Here is a 21,535-nt window from a genome sequence, read left to right as displayed (position 1 = left end):
TGGATACCGCAATCAAGAAGGTCGATTCATTTTGCCTTCTCCTCGCTGTAGTGTTGCCAACAGCGTTTTGAAAACTAAGAACTGGCTAGCTATACCCAGTAGTATTTATTTTAAACTTCTATGTTTTGGTCACATGAGCTTTTACAACTCGAGTCCTGCGTTTCTTGGCAAAAGACTGAGATGGAGCACACTGCTTTAGAAGTTGCCGACATCTAATCGATTTAATTTGACCCCCCACCCTTCCCGGCAACCGAACAACAAAAACATGGGCCTTTCTTCGTTTTTAGCTCTTACCTTCCTACACACTAAAATGTACTCAGTCCCACCTGCTGTTCGGGACAAAGTAAAATATTTCAAAGCAATTAAGTTTTTCAGTTTATTCAGTTTCAATTCTGTAGCGCCAAGAGTTATTGTAGTGCTGGTGCACTTAATAAAACCTCATTAATATAGCATAACATAAAATAATGTGAATAAACAATATTACATTTCCAACTAATGGCTAGGCATCTCTCTTTCTGTATATGTTTTCAAGACATTCACTGTAAAAGCCCTGAATATGGGTTCCATTCTAAATATTGGAATGGTTTTCTACGGCTATTGTTAGATGGATTAATTTGTCATAGCTATTAATCAAACAATCATTGCCACATTAATTCTTCCTTTCAGAAAATATAGGTGATTGGGGTATATATATATATATATATATATATTCTTATGCACCGCAAACATAGCGTCCTTACTAGCAGATCACAAAGCCCATCGCCCATCTTCTCTTCTCCCATCACTGCCCCTTCAACCGCCCAATACCCTGGCCCTTTCATGCGCTGGTGGCTCTAAGTGGTAGTCCTGCAGGTGGCAATGAGTTCCAGGAAAATTTGCTGTTGAGAGAGTTAAGCAGCTGTAGGGCTGGCATGTGAATTGGGCTATACAGTTTCTCAGCGGGAAAGAGAAGTGAGGAAGGAACATGATTGGGATCAGACTAGGGGCTGGGTGGAAATAAAGCTAGGTGCTGTTTAAGGGAACTGGTTTGGAGAAGTATGGTTAGAAAGACTGTAGAATAAATTGTGAGTGGAGGAAACCAGCAAGGTAGGAAAGTTTCAAGCAGAAAGAAAGGACAGGCTATGCGCTTTGCCTGGTGGAGCGAGTGATCCCGCCTGAGATTAGTACTGTTTGTGGGGGAGAAGGCAAGCTGGGTAAATTACACTTGGCCTGGAAAAGCCAGGCGGGTCAAATACCAGATAGAGCGGAGAAGCCAGGCTCACTGCACAGGTAGTGCAGGGGCTCACTGCCCAGGTAATCACACTTGATTAGGGTGAACTTAGATAAAGCCATTCTAAAGAAGAGACAATTTAGAGTCCAATATGCAGTTCAACAACAGTTGTTGGTCTAAGGGACAACAAACAAGTCATCGATATTGCCAGTATGTTCCTCCTGCTGAGCACGGCTGCAGATGGCAACTGCTCTAAATATTTACCAATGACATAAAAAATGGAGTGATAAGAACAAAAAGGGTCCACCTGCTGAAATTAATACTGACAACATATTTAGCATCTTAGGTCTGCGTAGTCTAAGACATTGTTTTTGAATAAATGCCAGCAATGTCATGTCCTCATCCGAATAAAAGAAATAGTGGACTAGAAGCAGAATTTCGAAACTCGACAATAACATAAGATTTAAAAATATAAATTTAAAATCCAGCCATCAAACGCTCATGAAAATAAGAATACTAACCACCTCGGTGAGAAAGAACATTACTAAATGACTGGGTCAGACTGGCAAATGCTTTCAAGGCCCGGAAGTACTCATCCAGCTTCTATCAATTTGATCAGCTTGACTGTTGTTATTTAACAAACATGACCTTCCTCCTGATATGGAAGAACACAGACATTGCTGGAGGATTCGAGCATCCTTTTGTCAAAGAACACGGAGAAAGGCGAGGACCTTAACATTAATCCTTTACATTTTATTTTTTCAGGGTAAATGTGGTTATTGGATTTTGTCCTGAGGTTCCATCCACAGGGGCAGCTCAATAGATAAACAGCACAGGCCATCTCTATAACAAATGAGTGAAGTTGAGTTTATGGATATATCGGGAGTTATTCGCCTTCATATGATGCATGTATTTTATTTGTAGATGCAAGCCGTTCTATTATTATAAAAAGAAAAATATCTCTATTAAATGACAGCGTAATCTTTTTATGTTTAGGAAACTATTATCGAAAGGAAAGCGGCAATGGAGAGGAATAATCTTCGCAGGGCTATGTACTCACGAGAGCTTTTAAAAGATGATGAAGACGAAGGTAGGCTGCGTTTTCAAATAAGATATGATAAAAAAAATAACTTACCTGCCACAGGACAAGTACGGAATTATGGATGTTGGGGCTATTTTCACCGCTGCGCCAGGCCATATATAGGTCACATTTACAGAAAGGCTCTTCCTTTTCATGCACCGTATATGAAAACAGCGGGAGAAGGGTACACCAAAGTAATTAAAGAGACGAAGACTTGGTCGTCAAGGCGATTAACCCCATTGGCCTTGGGTTCCAAAAGGTAAGGAAACAGAGAAGTATCCTTTGATTACATTATTTATGGTCACGCCATGGTTTTGCAGCGTATCTTTTCAGAAATAGGGCATCAGAGCCTAAGACATGGAAATGGCAACTTTGATATTGTCTCAGGGGAGATTGTTTCACTTAAGGGGAGTTCAGCTGCGCATTAGGCTCGTAGACTCGTCAGTGCACTGAAAGGTGGTGTGGATGGGCTCTAAGGTGCACGCTTTCCAGAAATATAGCCGACATATAGACTGCCTCTGGATCACATCTACAGCACTGCTCTGATTCTAGAAAATACAACACCTTTGATATATAGTATGCATTCTCTTCCTCCTACTATCCTACCTCTGAAAATATGGGCTGAATGGTACACCCTCAGTGGACCTGGAACGAAGTCGTAGGTGATGTCATCTGCTCCTTAGTGACCCAATAGAGCATTCATTGAATAAATGTCAGATGTGTCTGATATTGTTTCCTGCATTTTGGTATTTTGATCTGTCATTGTCAAAAAGTTGGGTAGTTTTCACCCCAGATGACTGGGTATAACATTTTGTGTTCACTCCATGACACTGGGAAAGCAGAAGCATATGATATAGTGCATTCTGATCCAATGGGTGGAATACAACCAATAAATTCCCTTTTTTTTTTTACTGTACACGAAATATGTTGCCAACCCGTGTAAGTAATGCCTAACTGCCTCCAGCATATAGATTTTAACAAACTCCTTTCAAGTAGTTTACATTATAAACTGGGCACTCCTGGAAGTGTGATTTAACAAAAAACATTTGTTCCAGTTTTACTGCAGCATTAAAACAAAATATTACATTTTACCAAATGTTAATGACATGTTCGTCTAAAAGTTTTAAAATGCCTTTCAGAGTCGATTATTAATTAATGCGTTCAAAAAGGCGGTCAATAAATACTCTAATATTAAAGTACTAATGAGAATTGTCCAAAAACTGAGGTACATTTACTATAACAGTGCTTCATAAACGTGTGCAAAAAGAAAATTCTCATCGTGCGTTTGCAATTTTTTTTTAAAAATGACTGAATTTTTAACAGTAGGGTCGATTATTTTGTTTTTTTATGATACCACGAACAGTTCATATTTTTCCCTTTTTATGTAATCATGTATCTATACATTTTTTTGCTTTAGTCCTACTGCACAAGAGAAAAAAGAGAAAAGGGAAAAAACACTCTCTCCAATGCACTACTCTTTCTCACCCCATACCTCTGTCAAACTATCCTCTATTCCTCATGGATCACCCCCCAAGCCTTAGCTTACTATTCTCTCAAACAACCCTACTAAATTCTCCCTCATGTATCTCTCCTTTGTCTCACACAAACCTCATTTTACTACTATGATCTCCCCTAATAACTTTCTACAGACTCTACCCTCCTCCATCTCTCCTTTACTCATCCCAAACCTCATCTTACTACTATGATCTCCCAATTAACACTTCTGGATTCTTCCCTCTTCTATCCCTCCATTATTCTATTCAATCCAACTAACAGACTCACATGTCCACTGCTCAAATTAACTCATATTTCCCCATACTAATACTAATACTATACTCAAACGCTTTGATGCCTCGTAAGGGGTAGTAAGCAGTATATAAATACTATTACAGTTTCTTGTGTTAGACCTGTCAGCCTTAGGGTGGCCTTTCCCTCTAAATGTTGCCTTCCTCCAATTTTCTGATCTTGTTTTTGCTGGCCTTAGGACTCTGTGCTCTTTACCACTGCTAACCAGTGCTAAAGCGCATGTGCTCACTCCTTAAAACATGGTAACATTGGCTTATCGCCAAGTGGTATATTTAATTTACTTGTAAGACACTAGTAAAGTGGCACTACCTGTGCCCGGGCCATGTAAATTAAATGCTGCTAGTCGGCCTGCAGCAATGATTTTGTCACCCACTTAAGTAACACTTTAAACATGGCTTATGCCTGCCATTACAGAGCATATGTGAGCAGTTTTAAAACTGGCGAGGCCCAAACCTTCCTTTTTAATACATATGTCACCCCCAGGGGAGGCCCTTGACAGCCCAAATGGCAGAGGGCAATGCATTCAAGAGGTAAGGCATGTACTTTTAAGTTTTACATATCCTGGTAGTGAAAATATAATTTGTCACTACTGCAAGGCCAATGTCTGCTATAGGATGATATTGATGTTAGAAATGGGGTCTTTGGTTGGCAGTCAGGGTCCCCCTGTCCAAGCAAGGACCCTCACTATAGCCAGGGTAAGTCACAAACAATCCAAATTATCCTGTGCCCACCCTTTGGTATCTTGGCACTGAGCAGCCAGGCTTAACTTAGAAGGCAATGTGCAAATTATTTGTGCAATAAATTGTGCAATACCACAGTATAGCACCACAAAAATACACCACACAGTGTTTAGAAAAATATATCATATTTATCTGATAAGATGCAGGTCAAAACGATTAAAATGCAATAAGTATATGTTGAGATATCACTGTAAAAGTGATATAAAGTGTCTTTAGTCTCTTAAAAACAATAAATGCCTCTTGCAAGCACAAAGTACCTGGTTTGAGTTCAAAATCTCCGCAAGGGACTGCAGAGGAGGCGATGTGTGGAAAACGGGGAGGTGTACGTCAGGTTCGCCCCTTCACACACAGACTTGCGTCATTATTTTTCATGCAGGGGAAGACTGTGTGTCAATTTCCGGTGCGTGGACTTGGATCCTCTGCCGGTTGCAGGGTTTTCTGACGCCCTGGGGACGATGCGTGGAATCCTGGGCTTGCGGAGTGAAGTCACAGGTGCTGCATTGATCCGGTGGGTGTTGCGTGGAAATTTCTCCCGCACGCCAGGCGCTGGGTTGATTCCTCTCTGGAAGTCAGGCTGCGTCGTTTCGGGTCGGCTGTGTGTCGATCCAGTGGGGCATGCGTCAAAGTTCCGGTCGCTACGCTGGCACTGCGTCGATCTTCTCATTGCGAAGTCAGGCTGCGTCATTCCGGTTTGCTGTGCGGTGAATTTTTCACTACGATGCAGGCTGTGCATCATTTTTAGCAGGCTGTGTGTCATATTTTTGCCGCACAAGGAGTCCAGTTGCAGGAGTGAAGTCTTTTTGGTCCTGAGACTTCAGGGAACACGAGGTAAGCTCTATCCAAGCCCTTGGAGAGCACTTCTCAGCACAGTGAGAGAGCAGCAAGGCAGCAGGGCAACAGCAAGGTAGCAGTCCCTCTCAGAAAAGCAGTCCAGGTGAGTCATTTGGGCAACCAGACAGTTCCTCTTGGCAGGTCTGGTTCAGGGATTTTCACCAGCAAGTTTCTTGTCCAGAAGTGTCTGTGAGGTAGAGTGTCTACCCCAAGAAGTGTCTAAAGTCTGTGGTTTTGGGTGCTCTTCTTTTACTCATTTGGCCTTTGAAGTAGGCTTACTTCAAAGGAAAGCCTCACTTGTTTGTGAAATCCTGCCTTGCCCAGGCAAGGCCTCAGATACACACCAGGGGGTTGGAGACTGTATTGTGTGAATGGAGGCACAGCCCTTTCAGGTGTAAGTGACCACTCCTCCCCTTCTTCTTAGCACAGATGGCTCATCAGGGTATGCAGGCTGCCCCCAGCCCCCTTTGTGTCACAGTCTAGAGAGAGGTGCAAACAGCACAGCTGTCTAACTAACCCAGACAGGGAATCCACAAACAGGCAGAGCCACAGAATGGTTTAAGCAAGAAAATGCCCACTTTCTAAAAGTGGCATTTTCAAACACACAATCTGAAAAACAACTTTACTAAAAGATGTATTTTTAAATTGTGAGTTCAGAGATCTCAAACTCCACACGTCTATCTGGTTCCAAAGGGAATCTACTCTTTAATCATGTTTAAAGGCAGCTCCCAGATTAACCTATGAGAGGGATAGGCCTTGCAACAGTGAAAACCGAATTTGGCAGTATTTCACTGTCAGGACATATAAAACACATTAGTCTATGTCCTACCTTAACCATACACTGCACCCTGCCCATGGGGCTACCTGGTGCCTACCTTAGGGGTGTCTTACATGTAGGAAAAGGAAAGGGTTAGGCCTGCAAAGTCGAATTTACAGTTTAAAACTGCACTCACAGACACTGCAGTGGCCCGTCGGAGACATTACAGGGCTACTTATGTGGGTGGAACAACCAGTGCTGCAGGCCCGCTAGCAGCATTTGATTTACAGGCCCTGGACACCTCTAGTGCACTTTACTAGGGACTTACCAGTAAATCAAATATGCCAATCATGGATAAACCAATCAGTAGTACAATTTACACAGAAAGCATATGCACTTTAGCACTGGTTAGCAGTGGTAAAATGCCCAGAGTCCTAAAGCCAACACAAACAGGTCAGGAAAAATAGGAAGAAGGAGGCAAAAAGGGCCAGGTCCAACAATTGAGATGACCTCATTACATATTATACGTGTAACTTCCCATGGAACAAGATGACTGGTTCATGTTTTGTGTCTCTAGAGTCACAATTTAAAGTCCTCGCCTACGGCGAAGTTTCATTTTAAATTACAATCCTGAAAATGGCACTTTTAAGAGGTGGCATTTTTTTGCCTTTGCCATTTAGTGCCTGTAGCCCGTCTCTGGTCATATGAAGTTGGATTTTGTGTATTCCTTCTAGACAGCCACACCCAATAGGAGGCTTAGGTGTGACTAGCAGTGCCATCAGTGTCAGGATGGGAGGGACCTGAAAATGCTGTGTCCTGCCTCCACACAAAGGGCTCCATACCACTGTAGTTAGTCTGGAGCCAGGACAGGTAAGGCATGATGCCTGGAGACTTCAATGACAATTCTCTAGAAGCTTCTTCCCCACTTCAAAGGCACAGCCGGGTATAAATACTGGACCTAAGATACCACCACTTCAGTACACTTCTGGACCTGTGTATACTCTGCCAAGAAGGTCTGCTGTGCTGCTACAAGGACTGTCACTCTGCTGGACTACTGCTTTGAAGGAAATGCTTCCCTATTGTGCTGACCTGCTGCGTTCAGCCCTCTTGCCTCAGTGAGAAGGACTTGACCTGCAACTCTTGAACCCAAAGTGAATCTAAGGCCTAGTTGACTGGCCTCCTGACCTGAAGCTCCAGGGTCATAACAGGCTTCCAACAACCTTGCATCTGCACCTAGACTCTGCCTTCGGTGAGACTAACCTGCCAGTTCTGGACCCTTGGAAGTGGGATTAGAAAGCTCTGCCAGCCTCTGTGGATTCAGTGAATGTGACGCATCTCCTCTGCTCCATGGCTCAACCAGAGCAGAATCAATGCATTGCCGCTGCTGAGAGGGTAGGACCCGTTGCAAAGATCTGCATCACATCACAGCTCTTCAGAACCACCGTATTACCCCGTCTGTGCGATGCACACTCAGTGCAGGCCTTCTCATTACAGCCTCACCACATCTCAGAACCAACACATTGCTTCAGCTGTGCAGTGCATCTTTGACGCTGACCCCACACAACGCTCCGCAAACCAGTATCTAGGCACTTTGCTCAGCTGGCCCAACTGGGTCCCTGTAGCCGGCCGGCGCTCTATAGAAGTCAGTCTGAACTTGTGACTTTGTCCCGGTCCAGCATGACCAGATGTCCGCAGTTTGAGCTTTGTGCTTTTTGGCTATATTTTCACCAAATTCTTTCAAATGTAATTTTTCGGTTCTACTGAATTCATTTTTGCCATTTTGTTTTTGTTTTATTTATTAAAGTAAGTTCTATTTTTCTAACTTATTGTGGGACCCTGTTGTGTGGTGTTTCCACTTTATCACTGTTTGAAGCTTTGCACAAATACTTTACACATTGCCTCCAAGTTAAGCTTGTCTTCTCTCTGCCAAGCAACCACGGGGTTGAATGCAGGTTAGTTTTGGGTTTTCTTGTGACTTAACCCTGTTTTTAATTGTGGTTGCTGCCCGATATCCAGTAACCCAATTTCTTACAACATGTATTTTGTTCTAATTATTTTTCAAATTAAGAAGACCTCTAACTGTCCAACATTTTTCACTGCCATCGACATGGTCTGATCGCTCTGCATAAATTCAAATAGTATATTATCTGCATAAAAATGAGTAAGCATAGTGTGATTTCATGAGTATACTGTGTTTGGCAAGTTCCAATCCATTTCAGGGCACCTGAGCTATCAGAATAAGTAAAACAGTGAGCCATTGGGAATCTCTGAAGCAAATGGTGACCACATTTTCCCTAGTCAAGTGGTCGGGGTTATAGGCAACCTTTTTATTGGATATTATAATACATCACCTAGTGATGGAAATGCCCTATGATTTCCAGCTACTGTGTGGCAAATGTTTGCTTATGTTTAGCAGTGATAAAGCCCTGATTGATCTACACTTCAACATCAGTCTATTCTGCCTAATTATGAGGGTTTCTACTGCTTCAGTAATTAACATTTGTAAAGCTCATGCCTCTAGTGCTTCTTTGTACACCACAAGCTATTTTTACCATAGCAGTGAAGCAATGTTCTTCACACATTTTACATTGCAACCATCAGATCCATGTAATTTAAGGGTTGTCAAATTGTTACATTTCTTAATGATTTCTAGCTGTGCTATTGGGATGTCTCATCCCACAGAGAAAAATAGCTTAAGAGAAGAATTGTCTTTATTTAAGTCGGGTACTTCCCAACAAACCCAGTAGTTGCCTCTGCTGCGGTATATCTTGTTAAAACATCACAGGTTGCTGAAAGCTATTCCCCAAGGTTATTGACAATTTTCTTCTCAGTTTTGCATTTGCATGTAGTACCACATAATTCCTGGTTCTGTTTCCAGCAAGAAAAAGCATTTTTGCAAATATTTCTATTAAGCATGTCTATCAATTCCTTAGTCAAACTAAGTAGAAACATGCCCACAATTAATTATAACATTAAAATGATTGAAATATTTGTCAACCTTGTTTATAATGGATTTACTCTGTGTAGGTAGATGTATCCTGTGATAAACATAAATCATCAGAAAGAGCTCTGACAGCAGCTGTTTCATCTCAATTGCATGGCCTCTAATATATACATTAAATGTGTCCCACAACACCTTGGGAAATGGAAAGTAGTGTTCCCACATCAAAGGTGGTTGCTAGTTTAGTAGAAGCATTTTAAAAGCAATATCTTCCCAATGAAGTCTTGAAGAGGAATCCCATTATTTGTCAAAGATGAGCAATAAGTGGGTCCAAGAGCTGGGAGGCTTTGAGAATGGGGAGTGGGAGGAGGCCCTGGCAGGCCCTAGGGAGGTGGGGATCAGATCAGGGTTTCCAGTCAGCCAGCAGGGAATTCTACATCACTCCAACCACCATGGTTAAAATGGAACAAGCAGATGACACACAGTGCCTACGTGGTTGTGACCAAATGGACACATTATTTCTATTACCATGGGACTGCAAAGTGGTACAGCTCTGCTGGATGGTAGTTTCAAACTGCCTAAAGAGGTGAGTGGAGAGGGTGTGTGTCTCTCTGCAAACAGTGTATACTAAATGTTTGGGAAGACACCAGAGACACCAGATCCCAGCGACAATGGATGATTGGTGGTGGCCAAAAGGAACATGGCTAGGTTATGGGGAGCTAGCTAACCACCACACTTAGAGGACTGGAAATAGGAAATGATTGGTGCATGATGGATGAGTGGGTGGTTTACGAGGGCAGAGGCTGACCCCAAAAATGGGGAGAAATCTGTAGTAACTGGAATGCCTGCAGGGGCAATACTTGTAGGGCCATGCACAGGCCTGAAGAAGTTGAAGAGTCACCCGTGGACACTCTGATGGGTCCGGACGTGCAATATAAGCGAACAGGAGAGAATGGGGGCATTGACAGTTCAATGATGCTATACAATATATGCTGCTTGAGATTCGGCAGTATGTGGTCATAACTGTGCTGTTAATAAAAAGAACTGAAAACACAGATGAGCAGTCAGATGGTTTTCAAGAATAATGTAGCATAATTAATAGCTTTCCTCAGCAACATCATTAGGTGTATTTAGAAAGAAATGTCACAGACAGATGAATACCAAGAGAAAGGTGCACATTCTGAATAATACACCTTCAAATATGTATTGTGGCACAATACTTCAGAAAACGATTTAGTATTTAGGAGGACTGTTGTGGCGATGTTTGCCGTCTATCTATGACCTGATGTATAATGATGGTGCAAACACCATTCCATATTTCCACTATTCCTGGAAAGAAATACCACGACCTGGCGAGGAGAGTTATATTTAAATAAATCAGTTGACAAATGGCAGCCTCTTTTTGGACATTGTCAGTGGTATGTGGAGTGCTGCCTGTCAAATACTGAATTCTCTTATGAAGTTGCATTTTTGAAAGTGATGTACATACAATAATTCTCCTCTGACTTACGATGAATATGTTGAATGAAATATATTAGTGGTACAATTGTTTGCTAATGCTTCATGCCATCTGATTTTTAAGTCCATTTTGTTGAACATCACTAACCCCCGTGATGCTCAGTTGTGACAACACTTTTCCTATTTTCACAGCATTATTTAGACTCTTAATTTAGTTACTTCCGATTAACATATTTTTTCTAATTTGGAACATAATCCTTAAAGTATTCCTTATCTGCTGGAAGATTGACAGCTACATCTTCACTGACCAATCTTAAAGTAAATGTTCGACAAAAATGCAGACCGAGACATTTTACAGCTCCTTTAGACCTTTAGTAATGGATCTTACACCAGCAGCAAGATTTATACAGAAGATGTTGGCATGTAAATCCTGTTCAGTGAACACATCTATATGAGTTTTTTGTATTTTAAGCAACTGCCTGTTGTAATACATTAATCAAAAAAGGGTTGACAGGAAAAAATAGTTTTTCAAAGATGTGCAGCATTTACAAAAGCATAAACCATTCTGGAGCTCCTGTCTGAAGCAGCTAACAGCCTTTTAGAGCAATGACGTTCGAGATATGGCCAGTACCTAGAACTTTGCTCTCCCTTTTCTGTAATCAGTTGTTAATTCCCTTGATAACCTGCTAAGAAGCCAGGTTTGTTAGTCTGAAATTGTGTTTGTACTACACAGATCAGTGGAGTTATTTTGTTCTTCTATTGCATACCACATCAAAGAGGGCATAATCTATTAACGTGGCCCGTACCATCACAAGGCAATGAACAACGAGAATAAGCAGTCAACAAAAATTTAACTGCCCTGTCATTTAAACATTAAGCCTTTTGCTGACATTGCTTTTTCCCTCCTGTGCCGAGCCTTTTTTTGACTATTTGGGGCAGTTCGCGCTTAGGCCCTCATAACCTTTTGGTGACATAAGCTACCCACGCCAAATTTGCGTCCTTTTTTCCAACATCCTAGGGATTCTAGAGGTACCCAGACTTTGTAGGTTCCCCTGAAGAAGACCAAGAAATTAGCCAAAATACAGTGAAAATTTAGTTTTGTTTTAAAAAATGGAAAAAAGGGCTACAGAAGAAGGCTCGTGGTTTTTCCCCTGAAAATGGCATCAACAAAGGGTTTGTGGTGGTAAGATCACCATCTTCCTAGCGTTCAGGAACAGGCAGACTTGAATTAGAAAACCCAATTTTTCAACACAATTTTGACATTTTACTGGGACATACCCCATTTTTACTATTTTTTGTGCTTTCAGCCTCCTTCCAGTTAGTGACCAAAATGGGTGAGAAACCAATGCTGGATCCCAGAAAGCTAAACATTTCTGAAAAGTAGACACAATTCTGAATTCAGCAAGGGGCCAGTTGTGTAGATCCTACAAGTGTTTCCCACAGAAAATAACAGCTGAAATAAAAAAATATTGAAATTGAGGTGAAAAAAAACCAGCCATTTTTCTCCACGTTTTACTCTGTAACGTTTTCCTGCGATGTCAGATTTTTGAAAGCAATATACTGTTAGGTCAGCTGGACTCTTCTGGTTGCGGGGATACATAGGGCTTGTAGGGTCATCAAGAAACCCTAGGTACCCAGAGCCAATAAATGAGCTGCACATTGCAATGGGTTTTCATTCCATACCGAGTATACAGCAATTCATTTGCTGAAATATAAAAAGTGAAAAATAAGTACCAAGAAAACCTTTGTATTTCCAAAATGACCACAAGATAAGGTGTTGAGAAGTAGTGATTATTTGCACATCTCTGAATTTATGGGTGCCCATACCAGCATGTGAATTACAGGGTATTTCTCAAATAGATGTCTTTTTTACACACTGTCTTACATTTGGAAGGAAAAAATGTAGAGAAAGACAAGGGGCAATAACACTTGTTTTGATATTCTGTCTTCCCCCATGTCTCCCGATAAAAATGGTACCTCACTTGCGTGGATAGACCTAGCGCCCGCGACAGGAACTGCCCCAAAACACAACGTGGACAGATCCCGACCACTTGTGAGGTAGGCCTAGTGCCCGCGACAGGAAAAGACCCAAAACACAACATGGACACATCACATTTTCACAAAGAAAACAGAGCTGTTCTTTGCAAAGTGCCTAGCTGTGGATTTTGGCCTCTAGCTCAGCCAGAACCTAGGGAAACACAGCAAACCTGCACAGTTTTGAAAACTAGACACCTAGGGGAATCCAGGATGGGGTGACTTGTGGGGCTCTCACCAGGTTCTGTTACCCAGAACCCTTTGCAAACCTCAAAATGTGGCCAAAAAAACACTTTTTACTCTCATTTCGGTGACAGAAAGTTCTGGAATCTGAGAGGAGACACACATTTCCTTCCACCCAGCGTTCCCCCAAGTCTCCTGATAAAAATGGTATCTCACTTGTGGGGCTAGGCCTAGCGCCTGTGGCAGGAAAAGCCCCAAAACACAACATGGACACATCACATTTTCACAAAGAAAACAGAGCTGTTTTTTGCAAAGTGCCTAGCTGTGGATTTTGGCCTCTAGCTCAGCCGGCACCTAGGGAAACCTAGCAAACCAGCGCATTTGTGAAAACTAGACACCTAGGGGAATCCAAGATGGGGTGACTTGTGGGGCTCTGACCATGTTCTGTTACCCAGAATCCTTTGCAAACCTCAAAGTTTGGCCAAAAAAAAACTTTTTACTCTCATTTCGGTGACAGAAAGTTCTGGAATCTGAGAGTAGACACACATTTCCTTCCACCCAGCGTTCCCCCAAGTCTCCCGATAAAAATGGTATCTCACTTGTGGGGCTAGGTCTAGCGCCCGTAGCAGGAAAAGCCCCAAAACACAACGTGGACACATCACATTTTCTCAAAGAAAACAGAGCTGTTTTTTGCAAAGTGCCTAGCTGTGGATTTTGGCCTCTAGCTCAGCCGGCACATAGGGAAACCTAGCAAACCAGCGCAGTTTTGAAAACTAGACACCTAGGGGAATCCAAGATGGGGTGACTTGTGGGGCTCTGACCATGTTCTGTTACCCAGAATCCTTTGCAAACCTCAAAATTTGGCCAAAAAACACATTTTACTCTCATTTCGGTGACAGAAAGTTCTGGAATCAGAGAGGAGCCACACATTTCCTTCCACCCAGCGTTCCCCCAAGTCTTCTGATAAAAATGGTATCTCACTTGTGGGGCTAGGCCTAGCGCCTGTGGCAGGAAAAGCCCCAAAACACAACATGGACACATCACATTTTCACAAAGAAAACAGAGCTGTTTTTTGCAAAGTACTGAGCTGTGGATTTTGGCCTCTAGCTCAGCCGGCACCTGGGAAACATAGCAAACCAGCGCATTTCTGAAAACTAGACACCTAGGGGAATCCAAGATGGGGTGACTTGTGGGGTTCTGACCAGGTTCTGTTACCCAGAATCCTTTGCAAACCTCAAAGTATGGCCAAAAAAAACACTTTTTACTCTCATTTTGGTAACAAAAAGTTGTGGAATCAGAGAGGCGCCACAACTTTCCTTCCACCCAGCATTCCCCCAAGTCTCCCGATAAAAATGGTATCTCACTTGTGGGGCTAGGCCTAGCGCCTGTGGCAGGAAAAGCCCCAAAACACAACGTGGACACATTACATTTTCACAAAGAAAACAGAGCTGTTTTTTGCAAAGTGCCTAGCTGTGGATTTTGGCCTCTAGCTCAGCCGGCACCTGGGGAAACAGAGCAAACCAGCGCATTTTTGAAAACTAGACACCTAGGGTAATCCAAGATGGGGTGACTTGTGGGGCTCTGACCAGGTTCTGTTACCCAGAATCCTCTGCAAACCTCAAAATTTGGCCAAAAACTCACTTTTTACTCTCATTTCAGTGACAAGAAGTTCTGGAATCAGAGAGGAGACACAAATTTCCTTCTACCCACCATTCCCCAAGTCTTCCAATAAAAATGGTACCTCACTTGTGGGGGTAGTCCTAGCGCCCGCGACAGGAAAAGCCCCAAAACACAACGTGGACACATCACATTTTCACAAAGAAAACAGAGCTGTTTTTTCAAAGTGCCTAGCTGTGGATTTTGGCCTCTAGCTCAGCCGGCACGTAGGGAAACCTAGCAAACTAGCGCATTTGTGAAAACTAGACACCTAGGGGAATCCAAGATGGGGTGACTTGTGGGGCTCTGACCAGGTTCTGTTACCCAGAATCCTTTGCAAACCTTAAAATTTGGCCAATAAAACACTTTTTACTCACATTTCGGTAACAGAAAGTTCTGGAATCAGAGAGGAGCCACAAATTTCCTTCCACCCAGCATTCCCCCAAGCCTCTGGATAAAAACGGTACCTCACCTGTGAGGGTAGACCTAGCGCCCGCGAAAGGAGAAGCCCCAAAACACAACATGGACACATTACATTTTCACAAAGAAAACAGAGCTGTTTTTTGCAAAGTGCCTAGCTGTGGATTTTGGCCTCTAGCTCAGCCGGCACCTAGGGAAACCTAGCAAACCAGCGCATTTGTGAAAACTAGACACCTAGGGGAATCCAAGATGGGGTGACTTGTGGGGCTCTGACCAGGTTCTGTTACCCAGAATCCTTTGCAAACCTCAAAATTTGGCCAAAAAAACACTTTTTACTCTCATTTCGGTGACAGAAAGTTCTGGAATCAGAGAGGTGCCACAAATTTCCTTCCACCCAGTGTTCCCCCAAGTCTTCCGATAAAAATGGTACTTTACTTGTAGGGGTAGGCCTAGCGCCCGCGACAGAAAAAGCCCCAAACCACAATGTGGACACATCACATTTTCCCAAAGAAAACAGAGCTGTTTTTTGCAAAGTGCCTAGCTGTGGATTTTGGCCTCTAACTCAGCTGGCCCCTGGGGAAACATAGCAAACCAGCACATTTTTGAAAACTAGACACCTAGAGGAATCCAAGATGGGGTGACTTGTGGGGCTCTGACCAGGTTCTGTTACCCAGAATCTTTTGCAAACCTCAAAATCTGGCCAAAAAAACACTTTTTCCTCTCATTTCAGTGACAGAAAGTTCTGGAATCTGAGAGAAGCCACAAATTTCCTTCTACCCAGCGTTCCCCCAAGTCTCCCAATAAAAATAGTACCTCACTTGTGGGGGTAGTCCTAGCGCCCGTGACAGGAAAAGCCCCAAAACACAATGTGGACACATCACATTTTTGCAAAGTGCCTAGCTGTGGATTTTGACCTGTAGCTCAGCCGGCACGTAGGGAAACCTAGCAAACCAGCGCATTTGTGAAAACTAGACACCTAGGAGAATCCAAGATGTGGTGTCTTGTGGGGCTCTGACTAGGTTCTGTTACCCAGAATCCTTTGCAAACCTCAAAATGTGGCCAAAAAAACACCTTTTTCTTCTCATTTCGGTGACAGAAAGTTCTGGAATCTGAGAGGATCCACAAATTTCCTTCCACCCAGCGTTCCCCCATGTCTGCTGATAAAAACAATACCTCACTTGTGTGGAAAAGGCCAAAAACTTCTAGATATTGAGGGGATGGCACAGCAAGTTGATAAGCATATATTTTTCTTTTATACATCTTTTAGGCTGGCTCTGCTTTGGGGACCCATGCAAGTGAGGTATCATTTTACCTGGCGGACTGTGGGGAATGCTGGGTGTTAGGAAATTTGTGTCGCAGCGGTGATCCTACAAAGAAAAGTGAGGAAAATATGATTTTTTATGCAAATTTTGAGGTTAAGCGAGGAGTCTGGGTAAGAAAATGTTGGGGGATCCAGGCAAGCCACACATCCTTGGACTCCTTGGGGTGTGTATTTTTAAAACATGTCTGGGTTTGGTAGGTTTCCCTTGATGAAGGATGCACCCGGGACCAAAAACATAGGTGCCTCTCCCCCAAACACAGGTAGTTTTGCAATAGATCATTTTGGTGTGTCCACATACTTATGTGATGTTCCAAACACTAAAATTGTGAAAAGAAACGTACTTAGGTTATGTTAAAAAGACCCCTCACCCACCAACCAAGTTGGTGGCATGCTTCATCATCCGTGTCCCACCCGAGACACCTAGCGTGTCACAGGTGTGCTGCGACACCTGATTTCAGCAGAGCAGGCTTTGTCGTTTTTACCACACATACTGGTTGGATTTAGCACGAGGGGGAGTGATGGTTCAGTGGATCAAATTTTATTAACAAGAGATTTCACAGAAATGAAATGCACTGTTAATAACTGAAAGGCCAAAAAACTGAACCAATGACTCACAGCTCGTGAGCTGTAAAGCCACGGTAAGGCACCAACCGCTTTACAGTCCATTCACACACCTTTCATGCATGACATGCACAAGACCATTCACGCCGCCAGCCACGAGCCCAGCACATTACAACACTTGCATCGACAGCCAGCGCCAATCAAGGGCCCATCACTTACATATGCCCACATGCCTGATACAGCAATCACACCAGCTGATGGGAGTGTGTGGACTTGCGTTTGGCTGGCATTGTGTTGCAGTAGCCAACAGCAAGTCAATATGTACACTGTCAGCCAAGCGCCACTCCACACACAATGGCATCACTTTTTTTTTAAAACAAAGAAACCACTAACTAATTAGAAATAATTACAAAACTACAAACACAAAAGCTTTAACTAAGTACATGACAGAAATGCCAACCATGAAACTGAACACATGAAAATACAAAACAGGCAGTTTACAATCATGGTTGTTCCCAGGAATTCTTCTGGGCGTGGTAATTCTTGAAACAACCACCCACACACAGCCAAGCTTTGAAGGACAATCTGAGCAGTACATTCGAGTCTCCCTCCAGATACCTCTTCGAGCACACACTCTACATTTCTTAGCTGGAAAGTCTTTTTTAGGTGTGGGAGGAATGTGCTCAACAAAGTGGCGATCTTTCAATCTAGCCACATCCTCCACCACTGCTTCTCTAGGAACTCTGGCCTGTTCCACCACAATAAGGCTCTCTATCACTGACTCCTGAAATTTCACAAATGTCATCTTTGACTCTGGAGACCTATCCTTAAACACAGTCAAAGCATTAAAAGTTGCTAAGTGGAAGAGGTGAATTGCTAACTTCTTATGTCAAATGTAAGACTTACGAATAGCATTATAAGGTTCCAACCTTTGATCAACTCTATCTACACCTCCCATGTGCTTATTATAATCTAAAATGCGCATAGGTTTGCGCACTTCAGCAACCTGCCCGCAAACAGTCACGGGGGAAGTACTCTCATCATGGATGGTACTTAGCATGTAGACATACCTCCTGTCTGAAATTTTCAAAGCAGCAGCTCATCATTCTGCAAGGCACTGCACTGTCCCCTCTCAAGTTATTTACAGACAAGCTCCCTTGGGTAGCCTTTCCGGTTACAACGAATTGTGCCACAAGCAACAGTGTCCATTCTAAACTAAGCAGAAAATACATTTAGTAGTGTGCCCCCATGGGGAGGGACCCTTGCCCAAGGGGCCACCCCCAAACAAAAAAAAAAACACACACATACACCCACACAATCACACACACTATCCCTGGTGCCTAAGTGGCTTCTAAAAAAAATAGGCCCATCTGCCCCCAAGGGGGACAGAAATGGGCAACAGTTCCATGCCCCCTTGGGGGGGCGCCCCCTTGCCCAAGGGGATGCCCCCCCCCCACATAAATAAACATATAAAAAAAAAATCCCTGGCATTCTAGTGGTTTCTGCCCCCCTTGGGGTCGAATCAGCCTAAAAATAATAGGCCGAAATGGCCACAACAAACATGCCCCCCAAATGGGAGCGACCCTTGCCCAAGGGGCCGCCCCCCAACACAAAACACTACATAAATAAACAAACAGAAAATCCCTGGCGTCTAGTGGATTCAGCCTAAAAATAATATGCTGATCCCCCCAAGGGTGGCAGAAATGGCCACAACAAACATGCCCCCCAAATGGGAGCGACCCTTGCCCAAGGGGCCGCTCCCTGGCACAAAACATTACATAAATAAAGAAAAAAAATCCCTGGCGTCCAGTGGATTCTGCCCCCCTTGGAGGCAGATCGGCCTAAAAATAATAGGCCGATCTGTCCCCCGGGGGGGCAGAAATGGCCACAACAAACATGCCCCCCCAATGGGAGCGACCCTTGCCCAAGGGGCTGCTCCCCAACACAAAACACTACATAAATAAACAAAAACAAAAAATCCCTGGCGTCTAGTGGATTCTGCCCCCCCCTTGGGGGCAGATCAGCCTAAAAATAATAGGCTGATCTGCCCCCAAGGGGGGCAGAAATGGCCACAACAAACATGCCCCCCAAATGGGAGTAACCCTTGCCCAAGGGGCCGCTCCCCGACGCAAAATATTACATAAACAACAAAAAAAAATCCCTGGGATCTAGAGGGCATTCCCGCTGCCCCATCGCAATGCGATGGGGCAGCAGGAATGCTCAAAGAGACACCGGGGGAAAGGAAAATCCTTTCCTTTCCCCCGGTGCCTTTTTGTTCCAAACCCCCCACCTGCAGGAGGAGAAACTTACCTGTTCTCAGATCACGCACTGGAAGCAAATGGCTTCCAGTGCGACCGGCACCCTGTAATGATCTCAGCACTCGATCGGAGGGAAGACCACAGGGGGAGTGCTCCCTCTGAGCTCAGTGCCAAGGACGTAATGGTTACGTCCTCAGCACATGAGAACTGTGCCGTAGGACGTAACCATTACCTCCATGGCACAGAAGGGGTTAAACCCAATTAAGTATAATTTTCCTTCTGAGAAATGTTATGTCAGAGCCCAGTTGTTTTAGGGGCATATCTATTAGATATAAGGTTCCAAGGCCATTTCCAGAACAATGAGACAGAATATTTCCACAGTGATGTTTCTTCAATACTTATTGTATCGTTGAGGAATCATTTAATAGTTTCTTTATTGTGTAATAGCAAATTACTGATTCAGACAAAGTATAGGCGTCACTGCGTTTATTGCTCAGTGGTGATCCACAAGTGTTAAAATTATTATATGAGAACCAAATAGAGAAACCAGTTTGGTTGATGAACAGAGTTATAAAGGTAATGTTCCTTTATGTTTAATGAGATGGCTCAGGGGGTCACAATGAGATTCAGGGTAGTATAGTCAATGTCGTAACCCATATACAAAAAAAATGGACTTTATGAGGATTAAGTAGACAATGGAGTATCAAAACCCTCTTCAGGAGCTGGAACATTTCAAAAGAGGGGAAATTATTGTTATATTTATATGAATATATAGACCTTGTTCCTAACTGTAATTGTAATTACTTACACTGCACGTTAATGGTGATGAGGAACAGCAGTTGTTTATATTGTAAAACTTACACGGCTGAATATTTAAACAGTAACGGTGAGGTATAAGGTGATAATGCACTATGCACAACCAATGACTTGCTGTATGTTTTTGTTTATTAACAATGTGGCAACTGAACTGAACATGACCTGAAAAAATACCTGAATGAAGGGAGTTTAAGCACAATGATTAAAGCAAAGAGGTAGACCAATGACTTGAATAAAATATAGGTTTAGTGCATCTGGTGCATGAGAAGACAAGAGGCCCAGAAGGATGTTTACTCTAATCTGCAAATAATTTTGTAACATGCAGAACCTCCAACTCTAAAGAGAATCAGGAGGAGGAGAAGAGAAGCAGGACTAGATGAAGCATACACAGCTAATACACCAATTGGAATTGTAAGAAACTAGCTCTTTTTTGTGTGACAAACCCTCCTCATTTTGTCTGTACTGATGGTGCTGGTTTCTGAACCCTGCACACTGGTACATTGCTGTCTAGTGCCTAGTGTATGTGCCCTGATCCCTAAAACTTGACAAATTCGGCTAACTTCTAATTGGCAATTTTATATTTCCAGTGAGGCAGGAAATACATCAATACCAGGAAATATACCAATAGCAGAGGTTAAATATAACTTCTGGAATAAAGCCCATATTGTGTCATCCACTAACCTGACACGGAAACATACCGTCAGCAGGCTCTTGCCCCCTCCACCCATTCTCAATGCCCCCCCAGACTCCTACATCAAATCTGTAAATGTGGAAGCTTTTTACTTTTCACCTTCTGCTGTGCTTTTTTCAACCATGGGCCAAATAACTTTAGTTAGTCTCTCTGCGCTTGATGAGGGCAGAGCCGAGTGTGTGAGTGAGACTTTAATAATAATTGACAGCACAACATAACAAACAAGCAGTCTAAGGCTCAGACTCCAGGGTCAACACTCACCATCTTCAAAATGCGCATTGTTGTTTTGGGTGGCTGAATTTCTATGACTAGCCTGACATGCACACTGGAGGCCTCTGCCAGGCTGCGTACCTCTGCAATTAGTGAGCCGGGGGAAAGGCTCATTGGCTTCCCCTACCCGTGTCAAACTTGGTGCTATTCCTCTGCTGTTTTAGTAACATAAACATCATGAGAGAAGATCCTGGATTGGCTCAGGGGCCTTTATAGGCCTCCACTTCTGCATGTGGGGCAGCGAGGTGGTTGGAGGTTCAGGTTCATGGAGCATGGCCAATCACTGTATGGATTTATTATGAAGCCATTCTGTGATTAGTAATTTCTGACCCAAGCTCTCTCTCCTCTCCATGTGCAGCGCAACTAATAGTTTTCTCCACAAGGGAGACAGTGATCCCTGGTCTCTCAGTCACCTTGCATAATTGCATTTGGTCCTCTAGCCACACAGAGCCCTACCAGGCCCGGTGGAACTATCAGACATTTTATAATTAAACAAGGAAG

General features: G+C 43.3%; 1 protein-coding gene across 3 annotated transcripts in view; it reads left to right on the top strand.

The window, feature by feature from the left end:
* ABCC8 (ATP binding cassette subfamily C member 8) overlaps nucleotides 1-21,535 on the top strand; it is an 848,693-nt gene that overhangs the window by 611,843 nt on the left and 215,315 nt on the right. For all 3 annotated transcript variants that reach the window (XM_069223742.1, XM_069223743.1, XM_069223745.1), the window contains one exon: nucleotides 2,207-2,300. In XM_069223742.1, coding sequence (XP_069079843.1) covers nucleotides 2,207-2,300 — 94 coding nt within the window. The remainder of the gene's footprint in view (nucleotides 1-2,206; nucleotides 2,301-21,535) is intronic.

The sequence above is a fragment of the Pleurodeles waltl genome, chromosome 3_1 (assembly GCF_031143425.1).
Source record: "Pleurodeles waltl isolate 20211129_DDA chromosome 3_1, aPleWal1.hap1.20221129, whole genome shotgun sequence".
Lineage (NCBI taxonomy): Eukaryota > Metazoa > Chordata > Amphibia > Caudata > Salamandridae > Pleurodeles > Pleurodeles waltl.
This window is presented reverse-complemented; position numbering and strand designations above follow the sequence as displayed.